General features: G+C 44.6%; 1 protein-coding gene across 5 annotated transcripts in view; it reads left to right on the top strand.

The window, feature by feature from the left end:
• Positions 1–27,513, top strand: part of GJB7 (gap junction protein beta 7) — a 116,597-nt gene extending 89,084 nt beyond the window's left edge. For 4 of the 5 annotated variants that reach the window (XM_085611087.1, XM_085611085.1, XM_085611088.1 and 1 more), the window contains one exon: positions 26,608–27,513. In XM_085611087.1, coding sequence (XP_085467213.1) covers positions 26,626–27,417 — 792 coding nt within the window. In that variant the 5' untranslated portion in view covers positions 26,608–26,625 and the 3' untranslated portion in view covers positions 27,418–27,513. Of the gene's footprint in view, positions 1–11,530; positions 12,094–26,607 lie in introns of those variants that run through there. The other variant, XM_085611086.1, reaches the window with a different exon arrangement.
• Positions 27,514–27,723: the final 210 nt, after the last annotated feature.

The raw sequence follows: 27,723 nt of genomic DNA, 5'->3' as shown, positions 1-27,723 counted from the left end.
AAAGATTATTAATTGATGGACTGTAACCATCTGATAAGGAGAAAGGCCTTTCTGTGTCCCCAAAGTAGCAAGGGAAAGGAGTGCTGCATGCAGAAAAAACACCCCCTGGCACTGGCAGCAGGGAAGGTGCCACACCCCCGGGGATTAATGTACTTGATTTATGTCGGGCTGTCAGTGAACAACATTGGCAAACTACACACAGCCTCAAGTTCCCCACAGTACTCTGATTGGGGAAAGCTCCTCTGCTACAATCTACTGCTCCAAGTGAGCCACTCACCTCCAAGGCCACTTGCCTGCACATGTTATGTTAAAGGCAGACGGCCCATTGTCATTCTATGGGGCATATTAGCAAGGACGGCGTTAAAAATTATCACTGGTTTAGCGGCAGAAAACTGCCGCTAAAGCGGCGATAATGGACTTGATAATATGCCGCAGAGAATTCCCATAGAAGCCCAGGTTCTGACGTGAACCTGGGCTTCTATTGGAATTCTCTGCGGCATGTTATCAAGCCCATTGTCGCCGCTTTAACTGCCGCTAAACCGGCGATAATTTTAACGCCGTCCTTGATAATATGCCCCTAAATGTGATAATTAGCTGCAGTCAGAATGACAATGAGCCTGTCAACAGCCTGTGCGAGCTCGGGGAGGGGCTGCTGCATCCTGTGGAGTTAAAAAGAGAAGTGGGAGCTGGCCCCGATTGTGAGAAGCTTTAACTCCTGGGGCTTCTCGCAGGGGAACAGCACAGCTTGCTGAAATGCCCAGAATTACGGACAAAAGGCGTCCGTAAAAGGAATGATGACGGACAAGACAGCAAAATGACGGACAGTCTGTGAAAATGACGGACGTTGGTCACCCTAGGCTTTCCCCCTGCAAGCATTGATTTGATATGGGTTGGTCTATTTAGTAAAATGGAAGCAAAACAAGACTACAACACACAGAATGCATTAAACTAAAACAAAAATCCTGTAGGGAAGTAGTCAACGAGTGTAAACATTGTAAATCACGAGCTTGCTGGAAGAGAGACTCCCATAGAAATTCAGTGACTATTATTTGACTGACAGAATTGGTCGGCGGTGGATTACACACAGGCAGTCTTTTAAGACATGCTGGATCATATCGGTTCTCATTTTTGTCAGTCAACTGAAATCTCGTGTAGTAGCCTTCAAAATAGTCTCTTTCAGGCGAGTCAACAACACAGCAGACAGACTTTGCATGTACCCAATTTGCATGACGCTGTTTGCATGTTACGTTGGCACAGGTGAGAGTGCGGGTGTCCTCAATTATACTTCTTTGCTAGAAACTGACTTTCTGGTGCAAGCTGGCTCCAGACATGACTAACTCACTTCCTTGGCACACCTCGTCCTCCATTCCCGTGCTCGCGGGACAGGCTGCTTGCAAGTCTTCCAGAGTTGTCGGCTGCCACAGTTCAGGAATGAATAACACTGACCTCGAGGCTCTAGATTCATCAGGGTACAGCTGAGGTCTCAGAGAAGTGCCATGTGAAAGCACTGCCCATCTGTGAACTTAAACTTGGGTTTTTAAGTCCACTCTAGAAAGACAGTTGCCTTGGCAGTGAAGTGTTGACACCAAATGTAGATGCAGTCTGTGGTCCATGCTCTCGGTATACATTGTGACTGCCTTCTATTACCAAGCGTGTGGGTTTTGTGAAACTGTGAGTATACGAACATCTGGAAATCATACAGTGGCTGCTTTGAGGGCACCTTAAAGACGTTTTACCCATCACATGGTATGTGCTCCGCGAGAGACTCACTATAAAATTCCAGAATGATCCAAATATCTATTTTAACTTATGTCACTTTTTCCAATTTTAGCGGCTGAAAGTTACAACTCGATGGCTGCCACTTATCCCCACTTTGCTATTCTGTGCCCTACTTCCGTTGGAAGAGACTCATATAGTATTTTGTTTCTTTATTTGGATTCCTTGCATTACAAGTTCCATACAGAGTAACATGTTCCTTCCAGTTGAGACGTCTCAGACAATAACAAGGCGATAGAAAGATGGCGGCCGCCAAATGTTATTGATTGATTGAAGCCTTCTTTAGGTACGGGCTTTCCCCACACTGCCAATTGAGTTGCCATTTTTACATGTTCCTGGGGAATCTGCAGCTCAGACCACACCAATGTGACATTTATTGACAACTGCGAAAATCCAGACAGAGTAGGAATGAGGCATATACAATACACCATAATATGCTCTGAAGAAAAGGAACAGCACGCCGAAGATATGGGTAGAGGCCTGGATGCATGCAGCCCTTTGGGGTCAAGTACCACCACAGGAGGGGAAAGGGGTTGACCTTTATTTGGAATTCCTGCTTAGGTCACTTTTGTTACCAATTAGTGAAAGCATCAAAAAAGTGGAAATCAGACTAACCATTCTTGAGGCTACACTAAGCAGTATGAAAAATCCGGCCAATTCTCATGAGAGGGCTCCTAAACCTATTGCCACCCCAACAGCTCCAAAAAGTGTTATGCATCTTGCTCCCTCACAGGTTGCAACTGCGGCCGCCCCACCACAAACCCCACCACAAACCCAGAGGAATAACCCTGCCCCAAATAAGCCACCTAACCCCATAGGACCTATACCCCCTGCAAATGCTGTTCCCCCGGTACAGCCCCCAGATAGTGTTGCACCGACTCGACTAATGAAGCTTCCCCCCAGGCCACGTAGACCCAATTTACCACCAGAGGCGAATGACTTTACAGTAGTCATGGCGGGCGTCCCACCACTAGAGGCAGGTGAAGCCGAGGATTTCTGTGCTCTGAAAAGTAGGGTGATTAAGTGGCTAAATTTGAATAGACCCTTACCCGTACACTTAAGCAATGAGATCATAATGGTCAGAAGGGTGCCTTGGATAGGGAGAACACGCAAATCCATCATAGGGGATTGCATATTGGTGAGCTTCAGGGATGCTGGAACAGTTGCTCACATATGCCAGGGAAAGAATAGATCACAGGTAACAACAATTCAAACACTTCATGTGTCTTTCTTCTTTCCCCCCACCCCAGCCCCTGTACACGTGACCCGTTCATATGACAACTGGGAAAGGGTGGGTCGAAGGGGTGTTCATCACGAGTTCAATCCCAGGCCATTATTTAGCCGCCCAGAGCTACCCTTCCATACATTCAATCGGTTCCACTGCCTGGATGGTCTTGAGGGGGTAGATTGACAAAGAGATAATGGTATATGGGGTATAGGGGGTAGAGGGGTTACAAATGCTGAGTGGGAGAAGCACAGCCCCGAGGCAAAACAAAAGTCATCAAGTTGCGCCCGGAGTTATGTGCTGGATGAACCTAGGGTTGTAGATATTGCATGTATAGGTGACGCACAGGGACCGGAATTGGGAAAACAAGTGCGAGAATCACCTGGTGGGTCACAGGGAGGAGGGGTCCAGGGGGGTGAGGCACTAAAAATCATCTCATGGAATATAGCTGGCCTGGCTAGGAAATTTAATAACAAAGAGTGGCTTGACTATATCAGAAAATTCCATGTAATTTGTCTGCAGGAGACCTGGGCCCAGGAGAATAATTTCCACCTGCAAGGGTATAAGTGTTTTTTTGTTCCTGCTCAAAAATCAAGATCAGGGAGAGCCATGGGAGGTTTAGCTATTTATATAGATCTGAGCCTTCCGGGAAGTTACACTTGCCTTGATTGGAATTCCCACAGGATTCAGGCAGTCAGGTTCACTGGGAAAGGTCTTAGATTTGTTGCAGTAAACCTTTATAACAACGAGATAGCGGGATCTAACATCTCTCTTGTTACTGAATTAGATAATAGGTTGGCCAGGTCATAACAGGCCAAAAAAATGGGCAGCCACATGGGTTGGTGGTTATGGGAGATTATAATTGCCACTTGTGCCCGGTACTGGTCCAAATAAGCACAGATTGGTCCCGATGCCCTATGGAGAAGGGACCGCATTTCACTCATACGCCGTTGGGCTCAGCTTTCAGAATGTTACGGTTTAAATATGACCTTGAACACACCATTAATATGGTAGGGATGCAGGAGGATGGCACACTCCCCCCCACATTTAAGGGTAGAGGATGCTCTTCCTTCATAGATTACATTCTGGTCTCAAGGTCCTTAATTAATAAGACAACTAGTGTAGGGATCGAATGGAGTGGCTTTAGTGACCATAACCCTCTTGTTTTAGAGCTGCAGTATATGGTGGGTCTAAGTATTAGAGTTCAACGCACCTTCACTGAGAGAGCAACAGACCAAGGCAGGAGACTAAAATGGGCTAAAATAGACGGGGAAAAGTTCCACAAGGGCCTGGTGGACGCAGGCATACTTGCTATTAATGATTGTTTGGACACAGAAGTCCGCGGACCAAGGATAATGGAAGCTTTCGACCAGATCGCTAATCTGGTCGATGGTTTGCAAAAGACTAGTGTCCCATTTAAGAACCACGGGAATCCCCGATTGTTCGACAAAGACTGCTCTAAAGCTTTGAGGGAGCTGAAAAGCTGCCTTAAAACTAAACCAAGGGTCCCCCACAAAGTTAAGGTGTGCAGAGAAATTTATAAAAAGGAAATTAAGAGGAGGAAACTTGCCTTGCAGGCGGAAGCATGGGCAGATTTACGAGAAGCGGGGGAAAGAAAGGACCTAGCAGGCTTTTGGAAAATAATTAATAACCCAACTTTCCAGGAAAAAGATACCCCGGATATAGGGGCCAATATTCTCCCAGAGCAGTGGGTCAACCACTATAGGGGCCTGTACAATCATGAGCCTGGTTCTACTGTAGACCTACCGGCCATTCCAACGGAGGCTCCACTGGCAGAATTCTCCATTAAGGAGATCATTGCAGGGATTGAGGGCCTGACCAAAAATAAAGCTCCGGGGCCTGATGGAATCCCCCCAGATCTGTTTTTGAGTAACATCGAACTCTGGGCTCCCCTAATGACAAGGGTTATTAATACTGCTATCATCTGTGGCCTGCCCCCGTCTTGGTCCACGGCAGTAATTGTGCCGATTTTCAAAAAGGGCAACAGGGATGACCCAAAGTGCTACCGCCCGATCTCCCTGATTGATGTGTCAGCAAAACTTTTGGGGAGGGCAATTCTTAATAGATTGTCCGAGTGGACCGAGGAAAAAAACATCTTCTCGGACACTCAATACGGATTTAGGGCAGGGAGGTCCACTAGTGACCAGTGCCTGAACCTTTATTTGCTGACTGCCAAGTATACCATGGCTAGTGATGAATCCATTTACATGGGTTTCATGGATCTGGCAGGAGCATTCGATCACGTCAATAGGGAAAAATTGTGGGGCATGATGCTTAGTATGGGGATAGAGAGTGGTCTAATTAATATATTGAGGGAACTGCACAGTGACACCACCGCCAAAGTCCGCTTTAATAGGGAGGGGGGGCTGACTAGTTCTTTTCCCTGTAAGAGTGGAGTCCGACAAGGCTGCATTCTTGCTCCCTTTTTGTTTTCCCTTTATATTAATAATTTGGAGCAGTTTCTGTTGGGTCTGAAGGCAGATTGCCCAAGGGTTGGGTCGCGTCATATTCCTGTTCTGCTTTATGCAGATGACGCGGTACTGATCGCACGGACACCAAGGAGCCTACAAATCCTGATTGATGGTTTTGTTAGGTTCATGAGTGCCTTGGACCTTTCTGTAAATCTGAGTAAATCCTATGTGCTCCTGGCGGGGAAAAAAACCACCTCTAAATTTACATACAAAATAGGGAGCCACATTGTGGAAGAGGTCAAAACGTTTCCATACCTTGGTGTAACATTCGATGGTGCCCTGCGGTTTGATACCCTGGTGGAGGAACGTTGTGGTAAAATGATTGCATCTAACGGGGCAATCGCTAGCTATGGCAGGAGGCTAGGAAGATGGTCCCCGGAACAGGTGATAAATCTGTACAGCTCAGTATCATGCTCCAAGGTAATTTACGGGGCAGAAGTATGGGGCTTTGTCAATACCACTAGTATCCAACGTGAAGAAAATAAATATCTGAAATCACTCTTGAGGGTACCACAAAGTACTACTGGTTTGATTGCCCATAGGGAGCTAGGGAGACCATATATAGAAGATTTGATAAAATTGAGGCCTATTATCGCTTGGTTAAAAATCTGGTACAATCCTGATGCGACACTTAGTAGAGAAATCTTATTGGACTGCCTAAAAAGGGACAAGTGTATGCGCATCCCCTGGCTCCTTTATGTGAAGAATACCCTGGAGGAGCTATGTTTTGGGAACCTCTTTACTCATCCTGTAACTATTGTAGCCCAGAATAAACTGCATGTAGGGAGAATTTTTCTAGAGCGGAAAAACCTACGCAGAGATGAGGCTGAAGGGTGTAAAAAGACAGTGAGGGCCCATCACCTAGTGAAGAGCGTGGAAGGTATGGAGCCATACTTGTTCCTCATGTACAATGCACAGGATAGGTTCCTGATGTGCCGTTTCAGATTGAACCTTCTCCCATTTATGTTGGCATCACCAGCGGGGTTTGCTACATCAATAGAACAGAAGGGGCCCTGCGGCTGCGACAACAGGTCTCCGCAAGACTCCCTTCATTTTGTTCTACTCTGCCCCTTTTACTCAATGCCCAGACGCAGATACCTTGTAAATATTTTGAAAAATGCTAATTTGGTCCACGCTAGGGAGGCACTTGTATTCTTACAGAAAGCTGAGGAACCCCAAACACTGTGTAGTATTATGAACTTTATCAAGGTAGCACTTCGTTTAAGGCTTACTAGAGGAGAAGACTGAAATGTTTTTACTTTAACTTTTAAGTGTTAAATATGGCTATATTGTTGTATTTATGTTTTGTTAATTCACTGTACAAAGAACCCTGAAATGTTTAATGACTTTTTAACATGTAAATATGAGTGTGCTTTTATGGTGTTTTTTAATCACCGAATAAAGATTCTTTGACTTGACTTGACTATTTGAGACCCTACTCATCCATCTGGGTGAGGTCTCAGTTCAACTTCTCGATGATTATACTGGGTGTGGCTGTGAGGATCAGCACATCTTTTTCCCAAGGGACATCATAGCACGTTTATAACAAAACACAGCATCTCTTAAGGGCAGAGTACCAGAACTCTTTAGTCACTGTGACAATATCACAAGACTGAGGATCTGTGTTTACATATTCTAAGCCTAGCACAGATTTTTCATAGATGAAAGATGCAAACATGGCTGCTCAAACTGTAGACTGCTCTGGTCTATCTGAAGGTGCTCATCTGTGGAGGTGGCATGGTGTGGTATGGCACTCCACCATGACAGAAAGGACAATTTCTTCACAGGTGAGCCACTGTTACACCACGGTGTCATGCAGCAGAAATGGTACTAGAAGCAAACTGCATGATGTAGCCAGTTGAGCAGCTCTTTAGCATGTGCACTAAATACATCCATATTGACATTTATATTATGTCAGCAACTGGTTAATTCCCAGACACATTATGGTAGAAAGTGTGGAGCAAGTGGATTGTGAAAATATGAACATTTCATGAGTGGCATTTCTAGGACATCATGTTCACCTGTACCACAGCGTGCCACGAAATGGGATGCTGGTGTCAAGGACTGTCAGCAAGGATCACTAATGCTAGCACAGGGGCGACTACATTAGCAGCATGGAGGCACAACGCTTGGGCACGAGGTGACAGCATGTACCATGGCATTGATAACATATGAGTATGTCATTAGTATAACTGGATCAGGTAAATGTGTCCCTGTATGGGCGATAGGTTTACTCGCAGTTTCATACACACAAACCAGGGTTCCCTGCACCCCTCCACCCATTTGAGTTATGGCCTTTCTTTTTTTTATAGTGTTCTTGCCTCATGCACACCTTTGAGGCAGGCATCCGTTTTAGAGATAAAGGCCCATATTTACAAGGAGTTACCACCATCAGAACATCACTTTTTCTGATGTTCTGGTGGCGTTAGCTCTGCCTTATTTACAAGGCGGCATTAAGCACTTATCGTGGCTTAATGCCACCTTGTAAATAATGCCCCTATTCGCTCAGCATTTAGCATGAATGGGGCGTGCGATGGGTGTTGCAGTGAGCATTCTGCCGCAGCACCCATTGCGTTTTGACGCAACATATTTACAAGGTATGGGGCAGCGCCAAATATATCGCCAGGGAATACCTGTTCTTCAGCAGGGGAAACGAGGAGAAATGTTTTATTTCTCCTCGTATTTTGCTCTTTCCACGTGTGCTGCCGTCTGCAGAACACATTGATAGAGCAAATCGTCTATAAAGGTTGTTTAAGTGAATAAAGGGATTGCTTCCTGCACATAAACAATTGTCTCTGCAGCGCAGGCACCCTAGCAAAATGGTGCTAGGGTGCCTGCGCTACCACTTGGCAGCTTTTTAGCGCAAGCACTAGGGGTAACGCTGGGGTGCGTCACCTTCTTCTGAATACGGCACATCCCTGTCTGAGCGCGGCTTTGTCAATTATGCCGTAACATCGCACTCTGGCAGTTTCTTGTAAATATGCCCCAAAGTATACAGTATGGTGCCCCTTGCACTGTTACTTTGCAGCTGGACTATGGTAACTGCCCTGGCAGGCACCCAGAGCATAAACTCAATAGCATTCAAAAGATGGGAAAGGTGGGATTTCAAAGCGGTAATTCGCTACATCCCATGTTCCGTCACATTTGGTGATTGAAAGTGGTACTTTTGCTTGAAATGTATGACATTGTTAACATTGTTGACAACCAGTTTGTGTTCTTCATCTATATTCAGTCGGTCAGTGGTTTATAGTTGGGTGGGTGCGGAAATAATTACGCTTAAACCTCATCTTTGCACCTACATGACATTTACAAGACTGTACCGAACTGCCTTTGGTGTTTATGGGCACAATTCTCAGACCTGTTTATGAATATGTGGAATTTATGACACAATACAAATATGCTGTCTCTGAAGACAGCTTTTAAATATGAGAACACTGTTCAGCCGCACTTTCCACTGAAAATGCGTGTTTTTATTTGCTTGCAACTCTTGACCTTGTGCATCTAAATTGCTTGGCATAGTCAGCTGAGGTATGGCATTCCAATTTTGGTGAAGATTTGTGCCAGGCAAAAATGACTAGGGAGAGAGAGAAAAAAAGTTGTTTTCCTATTTTAGCTCCCATAGTAAATCTTGCATTTTTACAGCAAAAACCACAGAACAGTTTTACACCAAATGTACGCAGCGATGCGTCACTTTTCATAAATGAGGCCCTTACTCGCTAGCTGCCACTCTTCTGAATCCACTGAAACACAAAGGTCCTCATTTATGGAAAGTGACGCATCGCTGCGTGAAAACAGCAATGCATCACTTTTCATTGCGCCCTCCTAGCGACATGATGGATGCGTCCTATTTACTGTATGACGCCTCATGTCGCAAGGAATGACAGATACGTCAGTTTTACTGAAATATCTGTCGGCACAAAAATTATGCATTGCTGGAATTGTGTCGGAAGCGTGATGCAACTCCAGCAATGCAGGAGGGAGAGCTATCGTATATAGCACTGCGTCACCCTTACGCCTGCCAAGAGGCAGACGTAAGGTTTTGACGCATTTGCGTCCTAGAAGTGGGGCAGGGAAATCTCATAGATTTCACTGCGTCACTTCTACGGGGCTTACTTGCGTGGGAACAACCCCCCCTGCATACATTATACCCGAAGCAGGTATAATGTAGCGCAGGGATTTACAAAGTGGCACATCTTCTTAAATGCATCACTTTGTAAAGAGGGCGCAACAGAGGGAATGTTTTACGCCACCAATGAATCACAAAAAGTGATGCAGCGGCGGCGCAAAACTGTTGCAAGGCCTCATAAATAAAACCCCAAAATGTTAATTCACTCGAATCAAGAAGAAATCCACGAGACCAAATCCACCAAGCCACCTTCATCAGGCCTTATGCTCTTATCCTCCCCATCACCTCTTAACATCGAACCTTTCTAACCCGGCATTCTAACATCACTGCCCCAATGCCCACACTTGCACACTGCCAAAACCATTGCTTCACTTAGTTACACATTGTACAATCTACATGAATTCACCAACATGCCAGGGGTAGCAGTAATGATATTACCTACTCCTTGGCCCACTGATGGCATCACAGGTTTGACCTCTTGTTCCACTCTTATCCCTTCAACATCCTCCCATTTGATGCTCAAGAGATGAAATTATGGAAAGGAAACACTGTCCTTACAGCCCTCTTTTCTTTCTTTTCCTTCCTATGCCACCCCAAGGGGTAGTGAAGGAAGTGAAAGGAATACTAAGGGGCAAGCCAGGGCATTCATTGGATGGCAATAGCTGCCTCTAATGGACGCCCATGGCCATGGCCTCCACTCCGTGAACATGAGCTGCGCCGAAGGGCTTGTGAGGGCCAGCATTTGTTTACAAGTTAAATCAAAGGAGGAGCCAAGAAAGGAACATGAACACCTTAAATGATGAGGCCCTGAGCCAGAAGTTGAAAGTGGGTGGGCCATAAGGAGAGAAGCCCTATAGCCTCTCATACAGCCTGGCCTATCCAAGGATCAGCCAGGTTGAGTTAATGGCCAGCCCAGCCATGATGTGTGCCCGACAGCTTAATGCCGGGTTAAGCAAAAAAAAAAGGGATTGGTGCAGCAGAGCACACATATATACACTGCACCTGACACTACAGAGTCGGTAGATAATTCCGCTGTAAGGCGAGAACCTTATCGGACGCACAGGGTTCACTAGAGAGAGCGTAGTATATGCAGTTTATGATCCCTGCTGAGCCCATAAATGACACAATTGGTGTATATTTCTGCTGGTGAGACTCTAAATGACACCCCTGCTGTATATTGCTGCTGGTGAGACGCTAAATGACACACCTGGTGTATATTTTTCACTGATGAGAACCTAAATGACACCCCTGGTGTATACTTTTCCCTGGTGAGCCCCTAAATGTCACTCCTGGTGTATATTTTCCTTAGCTAAGGATATTATGAGCTCCATTTTAAAAGAAATGAATCATTTAATATGTGCATCCAAAGACACAAAAACATACAAAAGAAATCCTGCTAATAACAGGTTAGCATCACGCCTTATTCCGCAAGCACAACATCTGCTTCTCCTTATGTCACGTTTGAGTAATACTTTGGAAATAAGGCTTGAAAGGAACATCCAGTTTTTTCAGCAGACAGGAAACGGAGCTGGTCCAATTAATTAATAAGCTACATAGAGAGTAGTATTGTGAGATATTACCCCGCCTATAAAAACACAGGAGTAAAGAAAGGCAGACAGCAAAATATCACGCCTACTGCCCAGGTGTGGTGGCAGGAATACTACCAACGTTCCTGAAAGGCTATTATTAAACATGATTAGGTAACACCGGGTGCCGCGTGGGAAGGACACATGATACAGTGGTGCGGTGGAGCGATTGTATCTCAGGGAGGAGTGCAGGCGGCGGGATCTGACTCACCCACAGTCGGAGGAGGCTACTATTTTCAATCTAGACCTGCTTTTCCAGTCGTTAGACCTGCCAAATTCACTTCCCACTGGAAAGCATGCCCTGTGTCAACTCACTTACTGCAGAGGACACAGAGAGGCAGGATCACGCGGATGCTTGGGAAGGATGGCTGTGGAAGCAGAGGTTGAGCAAGGCATGCTTTGAAGCGGATTCTCTCCCTAGTGGATACTTTTAAGCAAATTACAAGAGTCCTTAAAAACTGCGAGGAAAAAAATATCTCATTAGCAAATTTAGTTCCCGGAAGACTGTTGAACCCCATGCTTGAGCGTAAGAGTTGTAAGAGAGTCCAGACTTTTAAAAAACGACGAATTTGAGAAATGGAAATTTCACAGAAGACGCAGAGATCCATGTGCACGTCCACTGGGTAAAGAAACTGACATGGATCCAACAAGCCGAGTTTAAACGAAGGAAGATGGTCTTTTAATGGTTCCATGAGAAGATATCATGGTTCACTGAGAAAGGATAACAGCAAAACACCAATGCTGTCTCTTATCAGTTCTATACCTTCCCTTGGAGGGTCTGAGCAGCACAGTCTTCTCTGAGGGCTATTGCGCTAAGACCAAGTACGCCCAAGTCCTGACGAATCTCAGCGGCGAAGAGGGTCTTCGATCAGCTGTACCAAGAAGCAGGTGAGTGCTAGAAAGTGACACTGTGGCATAAGGCAGTGTGATGGAATTTTATTACATGGCAATTAGCATCATTTTAACTATTCTCTTCATACCGGTCAGCAGTCATGAACTAGGTCTGTCCACGATGAGAATCATTTCTTGCTTATGTGGTGTAAACAAGATCTGGTGTCAACTAGTGGCGTGCAAAACTGCTATTTTTCTTTATAAACTTCACAAAGGTCGAAAGAAAACTTTGCAAATTGGCAACCTTTGCAAAGTGTTCTGCTTACCTGCCTACGCAATAATTTATTGTGCTTATTATACACTTTATCTCAAAAAATGATTCTGCTGTAGACTTCCCAGAAAACAGAGGCGGATTTGCTCATTTTTGGCATGATGCAGTGTAGCAGCCAAAGTTATCTAGGAAGATATGGCACAGTTTTTCTCTCCCACAGATAGGTCGCCTTTTTGCTGCAATGTGCCAATGCAGGCACCCTTTTACCATAGTGGAAGGATCTGTGCATTCTGGCAAGCATACATTGTGTACTGGAAAGGGACACTTCCAGCACAACACTCCTCTGTAAGACATTTCCCGCTTTATACGTATGCTGTACAGTGCAACCTGCATGCAAGAGTTGGAAAATGATGATCCATTGATGAGAAGAGAGGAGGGAAGCAGAAGGCAAAGCCACCTTCATAACAATTCCAAATAGGTAGGAAAAGACAAAGAATGGTGGAGAGCGAACATGCTTTTGTTGACTTTATGATCAGGACGAACACTATAGTCAACCTGCATTTGCTCAGAAGCATGTAGTGTGTGACTTACAGGCAGAACCAACCCAGGTGCTTAAAGGCTGTATAGCAAAATGAATCATGTAGAAAGTAATAATTATGAGTTCCTGACATCGCGTGCATGAATCGGGTTAAGGGTCTTTAGATCTGGAAGGCGGCTTGTAACACGTAATGTGGGGATATATTTCACTCTGTGGGAGTGAACACTTTCATTCCTATTATATTGGAATATGAATTATTGATTATTGCAGATGGCTTATTGATGCCTTGGGGCTCTGCTTTAGCAGCATTATAGGTGCTTTGATATTCACCAAGGAAACAAGATATTAATAAGAAATGAATTATGAGGGTCATAACATCCATGTAAAGTGGATATTAATAATGGATTAATGATGTGGGTCATAAAAGCATACAGTGTTACATGAAGTGAGACTTATGTGGCAAGTACCAGAGAACTTTATATGCGTCTATCCAGTTAATTGAGAAAACACTGTAGAAACATTGAAATGATCACCCGGTCTAATTTGGTGTGAACTACTAATGAAGGTAGAAAGAATATCTTCTAAGCTTTTGACTGGATCCCTGACTGTATGGACTATAACATATTATTAATAAGCAAGACTGTATTGCCCAGTTGTATTTTATTTTATACATTGACAAGGCAATCGTTCCATTTAAATATGAAAAACAATATTTTGCAGTATATAGGATGCTCCAGTTTGCAGAACTCTATCCAATATCTGAAATATGAATCTAAGATGCAAGCCACAAAGCTTCTTTTCCGTGCTTGTCTCAATCCTGGAAATTCAGAAGCAAATCACACATAAATTGGGAGTAAGACACAACTACTCATATTAGGATCCACACCTTGCAGTACTATCAGAACACTATGCAATGTCTATTACGGGAGACATTGTCAATCCCATTGGACTGAGAATAAAATAGAGAACAATGAACTGCAGAAAACTGGTCTGGCTTCTTCATGCCATGACAAACCTTCTGCGCTCTTCCACATTTGAGAACCGAGTATGACGACTGCAGAACTCTGCACATTCCTAATGTCATTAATTTGGTGACAACAGCACTATCTTTTTTTCATACTTATCGTGAGCCGGACCCAAGAGCCTTCATTTAAGGAAGACTAGGAAACAGCCTCCATGGAATGACAGATCGGAAACATACAGTAAACAATAATTGTGCAATCCACAAAGCGCCCAGCAGGGTCACAGGCAAACAGAGAACCAACCGACACATGGAGCAGACAGTCAGATCCAGTGAAGGAGGGCTGCAGTCATAGATGTCTGCATGTCTGTGCTAGGGCTAGCCTGTCATTACCTTGCTCTCTTTTGCACACAGTTTACAATTCAAAACTTTTGAGCTTGCATCAGTGCAATTGTAGGAGGCGTTTATACTTCAATATCAGTTTGGTGCCACCTTCTAAATGACCAATCTTTGTGAATTTCAAAACTTAAGCATTGTACCACCTTGGCATACAAATGGTAAAAAACAATAATTGTGATGTATTGATCGGGCTAACACCACTAGCAAACCTGTATTTCTCTTTCTGCAGTAATAATATTCAATGCCACAAAATAGAGTAACTGGAATCAGAGTAAAGGGAGCTATTGTGTCTCAGGATGCTTTTCCCGTGAGCATGCAGTCTATCCAGTAGTATTATATGTCTACCTCCCCAGTATGACGGTGATACAGCCACCACACAACACACCTAATTCCTTGGTTTCTCAGCACCATATTCCCACACTCCCAACTTAAGAGCACAAATGGGCATTGGCAATTCTAAATTGCTCAACCTGATTCACATAATGAAAAAAGAAGAATTTTAGACCGGTAGTGTTAGAAATTAGGTTTATGGTTGGCAGAGGTCTGCACTCTGTACAAGCAGGAACCACAATCCTAGTTAGGGTAAGTATAGTATACATTAAATGTTTACCTGTGCTCACCCTCTGGTACGTCGGCACAGAGCAGTCAGGCTAAACTAAAAAGACAATGTGTAAACTACTGGGATGTACACACGCTCACAGTAACACAGCGAAAAAACACCAGAAAAATGTAAGAAAAATAACCAATATTTATCTGAGTAACAAGACCAAAATGATAAAAATCTAACATACACAAGTGAAGTTAGGAATTTTGCAAGATTGAACAAAAAGGACAGCGCTTAGAAATCAATAGCTACAACTGGGGCTTTCTGGTCATGCTTGATCAGGACAAGTCCAAAAGTTCAGTCCAACCGCAATGGAGCATGTGCCAGATTTAGGAGTCACGCAGACTCGCTGACAGTACCTTGGATGCATCACAGCTCAGGGCGATACGTTGAGCGAAGGAGGGGATGTGTTGCTGTCGCAGGCGATGCGTTGCTGTCACAGGCGATGCGTCGGTTCAGAAGTCGGGTAATTTCGTAGATGCATCGATGTGAAGAAGTGATGTGCGTCAGGCCGAGGTGTCAATGTTGAACCGCTGGGTTTTAGTCGATGTGTGCAGCACACAAGCGATGCGTTGGCACAATGCCACGCAGGACTGGTGATGCGTCGGAGTTGGGGGATGGTGCGTCGCAGACGTCAGCGATGCAGTGTCCGAGACTTGTGCTGCAGCAGTGATGCAGATGTGCTGGTTCAGCAATGTCAGTGCTACGTTGTAAGTCGTGGTCATTGCGTTGTGCAGTCTGTGAGCAGTGTCCATGGCTTCAGTGCAGGCAGTGGTAATACGTTGATATCGCAGAGAAATGCGCTGGTTCCGATTGCCAAGTTGGTTTCTATGCATTGGTTTCCTGGTGTGAGAAGTTGGCCTGATTTATGATGTCACTAGTTCTAGTGTACACCTTATATCAGTCCAAATACCCTTATGGTGATTGGTTGTAAAGTCAACCTTATAGACCAGCTATCCTAGTGGTAGCATGGACAAGAGCAGTCTTAGGCTAAACTCTGAATGGCATGTGAAGCCAGCTGTGATACCATATATAATCCCTTGAATACCAAATGAAAGGACACCACAACAGATATATATATAAAATAAAGTGTATTTATTCTAAGCAAACCCTCAGCACTCTTTATGAGATTAGAGGTAAGTACAACACAGCCTTATTTAAGCATACATTAAGTCACACAGGTAAGTAATACAGTTAGGCCCTAGGGGCCACGCAAACCATATACTAAGTAAGTGGTATAAGAACCACTGTCACGGAAATAGAATAGGCCTAGGCCTAGGGAATCGCTGGGGCTACACTACACTAGCGTTAGTTAGGAAGTGGGAGGCCCACGGGATTCGTGTGCAGAGTGGAAACACTCACGCGTAATGCGTAAAAGTCAATAGCAATAGTACAGTTTAGAAAACGGTAGATTTAGGACACTTCCGGAGTAGCTAGGAAGTTGAGACTTGAAAACTAGACACTAGGATAGTCACTATCCTGATGAGCACCGGAGTACCCAAGTTACCTAGCCCACAGGCTGCGGGTGCATAGGGGTGAAGATGCGTCGTTTTCGTCGCCGACTCCTATGGATGCCTGAAGAAAGATGCTGACAGGCAGTCAGTGAAGAGTGTCCGGTGGATCCCAAGGCTGGGATGTAGAAGAGAAGAAACCTGCAAGCAGAAGGGACAGAGTCAAGGTCACTAGCCAGTGACCACGTGGAACCAGGAAGGAACCAGGCGATGTCGTGAAGATTGCAGGTGAAGGTGAAGCTTGTCGCTGCAGCCAGGAGGACCAGGAAGCGTCGAGAACAACCAGGACCAGGAGGCGAGCTGTCCCACGAAGGCTCTTGCTGTCGGCGGCGTCGAAGTTGGACTAGGACTCACCAAGCCTTGGCAAGCGGAACCCACGAAGAACGAAGGACTTGCTTCTGGTGCAGACCAGGAAGGTCTGGGGTGCTTCTTCTTTGCAGAGAAGCGGGAGCCAGTCTGGAGGAGCCAAACCAGCGCAGAAGATTTCAGGGTGCGTCGTCACAGAGGCCACTAGCCAGCGGGCAAGCAACCGGACAGACACGGCAAGCAGGAAAATGCTGAAGGGCCCCACGCAGGACTCGTGGAGTGTGGGGGGCCGATCTTTGGTGCAGATGGTGCTTGGGGTTGGGGCTTCTAAATCCCCAGTGCACAACTTCGAGGGTACCTCAGAAGCTGCGCTGTAAGTTACTAGCCACTTTTTCCAGGTAGCCGGTCCCACGTCGCTCGTCGCCTCCACGGATCTCAGCTCTGCTGCAGATGTGGATGAGGGTCGGAGAAGTCTGGAAGTCAAGGCTCTGGTCGGGCTCTGCAGTCGGTTCCTCGTAGAACGGTCGCAAAGCAAAGGGTAGTCTCTTGATGGTGCCTGTTTGCACAGGGTAGCCACTCCTTGGCTTCAAGGGAGATTCTTCAGTCTTCTTCTTTCGTCGAATGTCGAAGGTCCAGAGTTTCTGTTCAGTTTTGCAGGTTCAGGATAATCCAAAGTCTTGAGGCCCAACTCCCACTCTTATACTAATCTGGGAGTGCCCCAGCGCCGGTTTGAACTGGACTATGCAAGGAACACCTTGTGTGCCCCAGGCATGTCTCATTCCTTTCAGCCCACCCTGCCCCAATACACTAAAGGCTGTCTGGGGAGGTGGTAGCACCTCCCCAAGCAGGAAACCTATTGTCCAGGCCTCCCTGGCTGGGATCACTCCCAGCAGCAGGAGGTCAGACTTGTGTCTGTGGCAGCAGCATCCATTTTGTGATGCTGAGGCTTTGGTTAGAGTTAAACAGCAAAGTAGGATTTTAACATGTCTCTCCCTCTAGAAGGGAGGGATAATATCCTCATCACCAGAAATGGTATGGGGGTATTATTCCAAAGTGTTAGACACCTTACACGACATGTTTTGATAAAGCCAAACCATAGTTACCATAACCGTTTAAGATTATAAGGCACTTTAAGAGTATATGGTAGGCTATATCATAGAACAGCTATAAGGACATGGTTCCGAAAGCTGCAGACAGGCTCAGCTCATGCTAGAGCACCATCTCACATGTTACCAAGCACTCTGCCTCCAGGATTGTTAAGGCCTGCCATAGGAGTGACTGATAGGTACACATGTGTCTATATAAAAGGGTAGATATAGGCATACTATATCTAAGCAAGGGGTGATTACACGACCTTGCCCCAGCTGAGTGATCAGCCAGTTGTGTCTGATTGGAAGGCCAGACCAGGGGTGGCATAATACATGCTGCAGCCCCTGGGAGGCCTAGGGTACACCTATGCCCTGGGTACCTAGGGTACACTGTACAGGGTCCAATAAGGTGATCCTTACCAATTGTGTATGTACCTAGGGTACATGGAGTCCATTTTACAGAGAGAGCAGACAGCCTGAGACCCTGAATGGCAGGATCTCAGGCCAACTAAGTCGAAAAACCAGCTAGACACTAGGCAAAAAGTTGGGGGTAACCATAGTCAGATATCCACCTTCCTACACCTGGGTTGAAGTACTAAACACTCACTTCCAATGGCCCAGGACTGGATTTGGCATCACTTGGCAGAGCAGGACTCACAGCAGAGGAGCCCAGGTACCGGTAGCAAGATGCAGGTGAAGTGTTTGATATCCATGAGGCTTCAAAAACAGGAAGCAAGCCAAACAAGCCCTTGGAGAGCCTTTTGAGATGCAGGATGTAGAGAGTCGAGTCCAGTCCTCTCACTCACAGGCAAGAAGCAGCAGGCAGCAGTCCAACACAGCAAAGCAAGCAGCAAAGTGGCAGTCCCTCCTGGCAGCACAACAGCTTTTCTTCCTGGTAGACTTCAAAGAAAGGTCTTTGTAGTGCACAAGACCCTGCCTTGTCCTGTCCAGGCCCCAGACTCACTACAGGGGGGTATGCAACCCTTTGAATGGGGACAGGCACAGCCTTATTCAGGTGCAACTGTCAGCTCCTCCCTCTCACTCTAGCCCAGGATGGTGATAGGCCATCAGGATGTGAGTGGCACACCTCAGCTCCTTTTGTGTGGGACTGTCTATAGGGAATATACAAAGCCCAGCTGCATCCAACCCAGACGTGTATACCAGAGACAGGCAGAAGGCACAGAATGGTTAAAGTAAGTAAATGTCAACTTTCTAAAAGTGGTATTTTCAGACATGAAATTTAAAAACCAATATCACTAAAAGATATGTTTTTAAATTCTGAGTCCAGAGACACCAAAATTACTTTTCCTATCTACTACCAGTTGGACACTTGTAAAATGTTACCAGGTAGCTCCAATGCTAGCCTATGGGAGAGATAGGCCTTGCTGTAGTGAAAATCGAATTTATTAGTTTTTCACTACCAGGACATGTAAAACATAAAAGTACATGTCCTTCTTTTTAGCTACACTGTACCCTGCTCTTGGGCTACCTAGGACCTACATTCGGGATGACTTATTTGTATTGAAAAGGAAAGTTTGGACCTGACAAGTAGGTTATCGTGTCAAGTCGAAATAGCGGTTTAAAACTTCCCACTCATCTGGGTGGCACAATTGGTGCCGCAGGCACACTAGAAGCATTTGATTTACAGGCCCTGGGCAGTGTAGTGCACTGTACTAGGGACTTATCCGTAAATCAAAGATGCCAATCATGGAGAAACCATATGCCATTCAATTTTAGACACCGAGCACATGCACTTCAGCACTGGTCAGCAGTGAAAAAGTGCATAGAGTCCTAAAGCCATCAAAAGCAGGAGGTCAGAAGGCAAAAAGTCAGGGGTAGCCACACCAAAAGATGCCAGGTCTAATAGGCAGTGTGCACCCACAATGATGTAAAAGCCAGTAATACGCTGAATTTTCCACTGTGTAAGGTTAGGGTTGGGGGGATATAGGATGTATCAAGGGAATGGCCATGCAAAATTCACAAGTTTGTGGACATTTACAAAGAATTTGCATGACATTGGCATCGTAAAATGGCTACTTGAAAGATTCTATAACTATGTTTTCCAGGTGGGAGTGGCCAAGGGACTCCCTAGAGTTCTTGCGGATCATAAGATGCACACAATAAACCTCTGTAGGTGCACCGAACCTGAACGTGCCTTTCAAGAGTATCATATGTTAACATTCACAAAATTAATGATGAACCTAACTACCAATTTTGGGTTCCGCAGTAGAGGGCCACTCACTGAAAAAGCAATTCGATGTTTCGTCAGGGGCGGTAAGCCCTATATAAATACAATTACATTTACAACATTCAGCACTGGTGCCAAGTGGACAGGCTTGCCATTGCTCGGCAGCAGGCGGTCAGGAGGAAAAGGTAGAGAAAGGAAGGGGGCTAAAGGGGTGAAAATGGCTCCTGCAGTGAGTAAAAAAAATATTACAAGCAGTTTATTTGAAACATTGGACAAAAGTGAGAGGGAAGCTGCTGTCTGCAGGACCACAATGCAGGCACTCTGTGCTCTGCTCCAGGGTCGGACTGGCCTATTGGGCAATCAGGCAGTGCCCGATGAGCTGGTCTGACATATGTTGGTCGTTTTTTTGTAGTTTGTGAGCCTATTTTGTTGTCAGGTGGGCCAGTTTTTACTGTTGAAGTCCCTGATATAACCTCAAATATTGCCTAAAATAAACACAAATTCATGCATCTTCCATACCTTGCAAAATACCCATACGGCAGTTCTTTACAAGTTCAAAACTTGCCTGATTTGCAAATGTGGGCCACTTTTTTAGCTATCTGGTTTTTTACGGGTGGCCACTTTTATTTAAGTGCCTCGACGATTTTTTTCAAATCGCAGTCTGACCCTGCTCTGAAGATTGGCGTCTTGAGTCTGGGCCCAGCTCCCCCATGCCAAAAAACGGCCCTGATCAAATGCATTCATTTCACAAGAAAGCACAGGTCACCCTGCTCCGGCTTTTCAAATGCCGTTCTACGCAGTTTGGACTGAAGAGGTGTTTGAAACCTGATGTTGGATTCTTTCTGTCATTAATAATTCATGTATTGGTGTTTGTGAGCAGACGGTTAACAGGGCGTTGGGCGAGCGGCAGCAACAGGAGTATGTGATATAGTTGCTGACCTCGTGCATCTACCATATGCTTCTCTCTAAAGCGGCTTACGCACAGGCTCAGTGAGAGTTTTTAGTGCTGTCGAGCATGCGACCCACTGCTTTTACCAGCAGGAACCGAGAATGGTGCTGTCCCATTGCGCGAGGACTTCTCTGCGTCTGTAAAACTGGTTGCACGTGGACATTAGGGGGCATATTTATTATAGGTTTTGCTTCGCCCTGGGTGGCGCAAAACCTACAATGAGGTTTATCAAGCTACTCAAGGCCACCATGCATGGCCCTACTTGGCTTGGTAAATCTAGTGTAACGCAAGGCAGCGCAAATTGCTGCCTTGCGTTACATTGCGTGGTGAGGGCGTTACATGGGTGGTGCATGGGTGTTCCCACACATCCACCCATGTTTTCTGACGAATTTCCAGATTTACCAAGAGTGGTAGACCTGGGAATGGGTCAGAATTGTACGGCTCCCCACCACAGGCGCAACAGTAAGAAATATCTTTATTTCTGTGGCCCTGTACTGTGAAGGGCCCACTTCAGCCCAATTAGTAGCTGTTTTTTCTACCTACCAGACCAGGAGATGGTTGTCTCTCTTTCCTTGCTTGCATTAGGGTCCACTTGATAAGCATTCTTTTACGGGTTAGAAATTCATATGCTTTGGTGCAGTCTTCTATATTAATCATTCGTCAGTGGTGCAAACACACAAATAACATTTGGGTCCAAAAAAGAAGCAGAACTCAATGCTTTCAATTTAAAAAAAAAAAAAAAGGAAAATACCTTAAGTGAGAAGGCATGAGGGAGAGCATGGTATGACGTAGCACATTTTATGCCTGATTCACAAAACGTTTTTCTGAACGCAAATTTGGTTAGCATATGGAAAAAGTCATTTATCTTGCTAATAAGTCACAATGGCAGAATAACTCCATGGTACAATATTTTATCAGCATTTGTATAGCCCATTTCTTCCATTTATATAGCCTTGTATCAAAATGATGCATGTGGAGGTATCTTCCGTGTGTGTGGAACTTGTGTCATGTCCACGTAATTTCCGTATTCATAAATGCTACATAGATAAGTATACGTGATCGAACCGAGGGGAACCTTGAGGAGTAACCAGGGAAATGTAAAGAAAATGAGGAAGCACCTATAGCATGAGGATATTCACAAATCTATAGAATGCAAATTCCACATCTCAACCTACACCTGAAAGATCCAGATCTAAGTGATGTCCACATGGATAATGGACTGAATGGCAGGTATACATTTCCAAACGTGGGAACCCCTGGGGCACTGCAGTTCCTAAGACAGAACTATTGTTCCCGAAAATATATTACTAGTCTGCATAAAAGTCGATATTTTCTATCACTGTTCTTTTGACTGTAAAATGTATTTGCTTTCATCTGTAGTGTTAACGGGACATACATGCGCTGGGTTTCCTCTTCTTTCCTATCTTCAATAAAGTGTTAACATTTCTTGTGGAATATTTTTCACTGTTTGCTTTAACGACAGTCGCCAATGAACAGCCACAATGCATCTCCACGGACTGGTGCATAATTCCAATAAGGGCTCAAAGGTCTATTCCAGAACAGAACTATTACAATGAATGCGTACCCTTCCAATGCGAAACGTCTGCTAGACATCACGCGCAAACCCTTGCACTACAGCGCGAGGGTGTGTGAAGGGCTCAATCCAGCCTCAAGGACGCAGGGCTAGGGGGAGAGAGCGACCGCACACTATACCGGATTAGATATGGTGCTGTTCTCTCTACGTCTGATGCAGTGCAGCACAGCAAATTTGGTTGCTGCGCTGCATGACTGTTTCTTAAATTTGCGCCCACATATTTAGTGCTGCATTGAAATTACGCTCGTTTTTTCATTCACATTTACCACCACTTTTTGCTGGAGATAACTGCACGTGCACGTGCAGATTGAGAAAAATGCAGAAGTAAGGAAGAGGTGATGGTCAAGTGCTGTTTGTGGACGCTTAGCCCTGTGTTTTTCATTTGTTAGTTTATTTAGATATCTTCAGTTGTCTGACCCATTTCTTGAGGTCTGTGTGTTGAACTGAAAGGTTTCACGACCCCCTTTCTTTGTGGGATGTCAGCATTTCACCATTTTCAGTTTACCTGAATAATGCCATTAAAAACTACGCAGACCATCTGTGTATTTATCTATTTATTTTCCAGTCTTGTATAGCGCGAAGCAGACACAACAAGTTCACAGGGCTATTTACGTAAATTATTAGTTAGTTGAGCAAGACAAAAACGACGAAAAAAACAGTTGCCTAAATAACATAGAAGCATATGTGTATACAGGGCACAAGCCCTAAAAAACAGAAGTGGGGGTAATAACCAAGTTAGGCAGTATGCAAGTGCCATCCCAGCAAGTGATATCACAACACGTGACATCGCATGTGGCGTCACAGGAAGTGCCAACATAACCCTAGACCTCATGGGAAGTGAAATTACAAGAAGTGACCGGTCGGATTTACAAAAACTCCATTCAACACAGTGCAGCCCCCAGCGAGGCTGCGTTGCGCGACAGGGAGGGAGCAGGAGAGCGCCATAGCTTCAAAGATATGGCTCTCTCCTCCCTTTTCCCTTGCGCTGGTGCGGATTACAACTGCCATGCACCACGCACACACACACAGCGCCAAGATGTGTGTGTGAATCTAGCATAGATTTTGTACAGGAAGGTCACCCTTCCTGTACAAAATACCATGCCTAGACAAGATGCAAATCTTTTCCCACTTTGTATGCGTGCTGCACAGTGCAGCACTCGTGCAAAGTTGGAAAAGGAAGGCGAAATGAAAGCATTTCTCCTTCCTTGCGCCTACTTTAAAAGGGAGCAGTTTTCTCACGCTAAACCCAATCTACTTTATTTAGTAAAATGGGTTTAGCACGAGAAACCTTGGGTGATTGCATGGGAACGCCCATGCTCCACCCTAGGTACATCCGCATGGCGTTAAGTAATGTAAAGCAGCGCCAATTGCTGCTCTGCATTACCTTTCCTTTATTTCCAGCGTTTAGTGCTGGAAAGTAACTTGGAAAACAAAAAGTTTTCGTGCCGATTTGCATAACTTTTGTGACGCAAACACGGTGCAAAATCTTCATAAATCTACCCTGACATTTGATCTTAAGACCGTATACATATGTTTAACAGGGCTCTCATGAATACATTTGAGCGCAGTCCAATTTTTAACAAATGTGCGTCGGCTGTGTGCCAAAAAAGGAATACAACCACGACGTAAAATCTGGGCCTCAACTTATGCATTTTTTTTTTAACTCTGCCATATAGAAATTGCCAAAGGAAAAACGTGGTAGTAAATATGGTAATAATTGATTGAAAAGTCTGCATTTTAAAATACCTTATGGGGCTTAAAGCACCTGCTGCATAGCTCTTTGTATACCCAGTAAATCTCAGGGAAGAATAATAATGACAGTAAGATAACTCTGGAGGTTAGTGCATTTGCTTGAGAGATCTGTATTTTGTCTAGTCCCAGTTCTGAATCAAAGTAGCATAGAGCGTTAATATGTCTCCGGCAAAGCACATCATGCAACACAGATGACAGACTATAATTTTATATACACGGGTAAGTGTGTTACTGATTTTACCACAGAGATCCTTTTGATACTTGCAGTTCATAAACTGCGAACCTTCTAATATAGCACAGTGAGCTACGAAGGACATGTGACTCCTACACCTTGAAACCCTCGCTGTCTTATGTAACGCATCCTGTACATTGATTTACATCTTATGATTTATAGTCAATGTGTAATGTGTATGTGTGATGTAATGGTATGTGTTGATAGAACAACACATCTGATATTCCTACAGTGCTTGTATACAGGGACTGACAAAAGCATACCTCTCTTAAGTGCCTGTGAAGTGATAAACTGTGTGCCTTTGTTTCCCCTCCGTTACACTCGCATCTAGGTGTGAGGCTCCAGGTAGCTCCCTGCCAGGATACTCCACCAAAAGGAGGCCTGATGGCCCCTTAAATTTGGCCTTTGTTTTGGGCCCAGCTGGTATTTGAAATAACAAATGCCCCTCGTCTGCATGTTGCTGCTCAGAACTAAAGCAGACAATGTGCAGGCACTGCTGAATGTGTCCTGGTGTGAGTTAAGAATTTTTCTGAGGGCCCCAATTAATTGGTAGGGTGGACTTGTCCACCCTGTGAGAAGAGTGGGTAGACGGCATCTTCCTGCATGTACCCTAGACTTGACCTGATGTTATGCATATGAAACACAATGAATTGCAGGAAGATGCCTCACTGGAGACAGTGCACAGCAACTCCGAGATTCGCCCACCTCGGTATTAATTTATTTTATTTTAAAAGTTTTATATAGCGCTAGCTTGACCCGTAGGTATCAGAGCGCTTTACATACATACTGTAAAGAAAAAAACTGACTGAAATTGCATTACATAGTAGGCAAGCAGTAAGCAAGTAAAACCAGGGATAAGAAAATACAGCATGGAATATAAGGTGGTTAACACAGTCCGGTCACCAACTATTCTTGAATGTTCAGAGAGAGGAGTAAACTCGGATATTGAAGTCTAGGTTAATTGACGTTGGTCAGAAAAGTATTTGTTAAGGAGATGGATTTTCAGGTCCCTTTTGAAACAGGAGAAGGAGGGGTTGCATCTGAGGACTCTAGGGAGTGCGTGCCACATCCTGGGAGCGTTGCCAGAGAACGATCAAAATTCTCCTCATCCATTCAAAAGGAAGTGTCGGCACAGTCCTATAAAGAGCTTTAAGTATTTATTTCACCTTCACCGTGACAGACCTCAACGCGTTTCGGCTATCAACATAGCCTTGGTCATGATAACGAGCACCATATTAAAAGTGCATTATATTCACCATGTGTTAAAAACATAAACAAGATACTTGCGGTCACTTATGTTTGTATTTAGTTCCCTTTCAGAGCAATGGAAAATTTCTTTTTACATTAATTAATCAATTTTGTATATCGAAATTTCACATTCAGGACTCACATTCTGTAACCAAAATCATCCATTACTATCACAGTCACGTCATTTTGACACATGGTATTCAAATGGTATCATTTCACATGTCACTCAGATAGGGAAGCATTATTAATGTGAGCGACAAGTGAAATAGATTAATTTAAGAGAGCAGCAAGATATTTGTTTTTTTTATGTCCACATAGAATGGAGTTGCCATCATTCAGTCTTGATAGCATTAGTGACTGGCTCACATAGAGCATCTCTTTTGAAATAAGTATGAGGCGTGAGTGTTTGTAGGGCCCAAGGAAGAAGATGTAAATAAAAGCAGCAGATTGTCGATGAATGATCAAATGTAAATAGTCGTCTGGGTGTGGTGAGCAAGGGAACGTGGGAAATATGTCTTAGCGTAATTTATGTATGAATGTACAACAGTTCAGAATGCTAAAAGATTGAAGACGTTTTGAAATGGTCAGGCTTTTGTACATATGAAATAATTTCAAACCGCTTCAGAGTATTTATATTTCCTATGGTTGATAAGGGGCAGGGAAGATTCCTGTGGCTTCTTAACCCTATGTGGTCATCATTGTGCAGTCAGACCTAAACCAGGAATCATTATTGATGCTGTATTTTTCCCACTACCTTTTAAGGAAGGCAAAGAAACCATTCTTTAACATAGAAAGGACTATCATGGGATTCTCTCTATTTTATACATTTTTAGATTATAAAAATATTGTGGCCAAAGATCCAATCAATAAAATTACTTCATGTATTCCACAGTTGTAGAGACTTACATGTCTTCTGTTTTACTTTTGCAGCACTCATAAGAAGACGTCATGAGTTGGAGCTTCTTGAGAGATATCCTCAGTGGAGTCAATAAATACTCCACAAGTATCGGAAGAATCTGGCTGTCCGTGGTCTTCGTCTTCCGCCTGCTCATTTACGTCGTGGCTGCCGAGCATGTGTGGAAGGACGAGCAGAAGGAGTTTGAGTGCAATGTCAGGCAACCTGGCTGTGAGAATGTCTGCTTTGACCACTTCTTTCCCATATCCCAGGTCAGGCTCTGGGCCCTTCAGCTCATCATGGTGTCAACTCCATCCCTTCTAGTTGTTCTGCATGTTGCGTACAGAGAGAACCGAGAGAAGCGATACCACCGAAAGCTCTATGACAACCCAGGCAGCATGGACGGTGGCCTCTGGTGCACCTATATTATCAGCTTGCTTTTCAAGACAGGCTTTGAATTTGGCTTCCTTTTCTTGTTCTACAAGCTGTATGATGGGTTCAACGTGCCCAGGCTTGTGAAGTGTGAAATGAAACCATGCCCCAACTCGGTGGACTGCTACATCTCCAAACCCACCGAGAAGAAGATTTTCCTCTACCTAGTGGCCGTGACATCAGGTTTGTGCATCGTGTTGAATTTATGCGAACTCGCCTACCTGCTTTTCAAACACTTTGCAAAATATTGCCTTAGAAGGTACAACGACAGGTTGCCTGCAGGGGAATGCAAATGCAAGAGCCTGCACTGCGATAGCAGCCCCAACCAGCTGATCAATGGTGTTGCCGTACCACTGATGCAATCTTCGACAGACATTCCACTGAGAGATGAACGAATTGCACCGGCAGATTAACTGATCAGAGAATCTCAGCTCACTGTAAATATCCCTTGATTAAATGCACATTATTTTATATCCCACCCGTATCCTAATAAATAATATATAAATGTGGATGTTGTTTCTTTGCTTTAAATCCCCTAAAAGTTGTAGAACATTGTCAAATTTTACCTTTTTCATTCTCAGTTGAACCTCTGTTTATGGAAACCAATCAGTTTTCTAAGATACAGAGCAGAAACAAGCATTAGGGAAAGAACAAGAAGAGGAAACCCTACCCCCAGGTGGAATCCTTTACCAATTGATGCTTCACAGAGATTCACATTG

This window comes from Triturus cristatus, chromosome 6 (assembly GCF_964204655.1).
Source record: "Triturus cristatus chromosome 6, aTriCri1.1, whole genome shotgun sequence".
Classification (NCBI taxonomy): Eukaryota; Metazoa; Chordata; class Amphibia; order Caudata; family Salamandridae; genus Triturus; species Triturus cristatus.
This window is presented reverse-complemented; position numbering and strand designations above follow the sequence as displayed.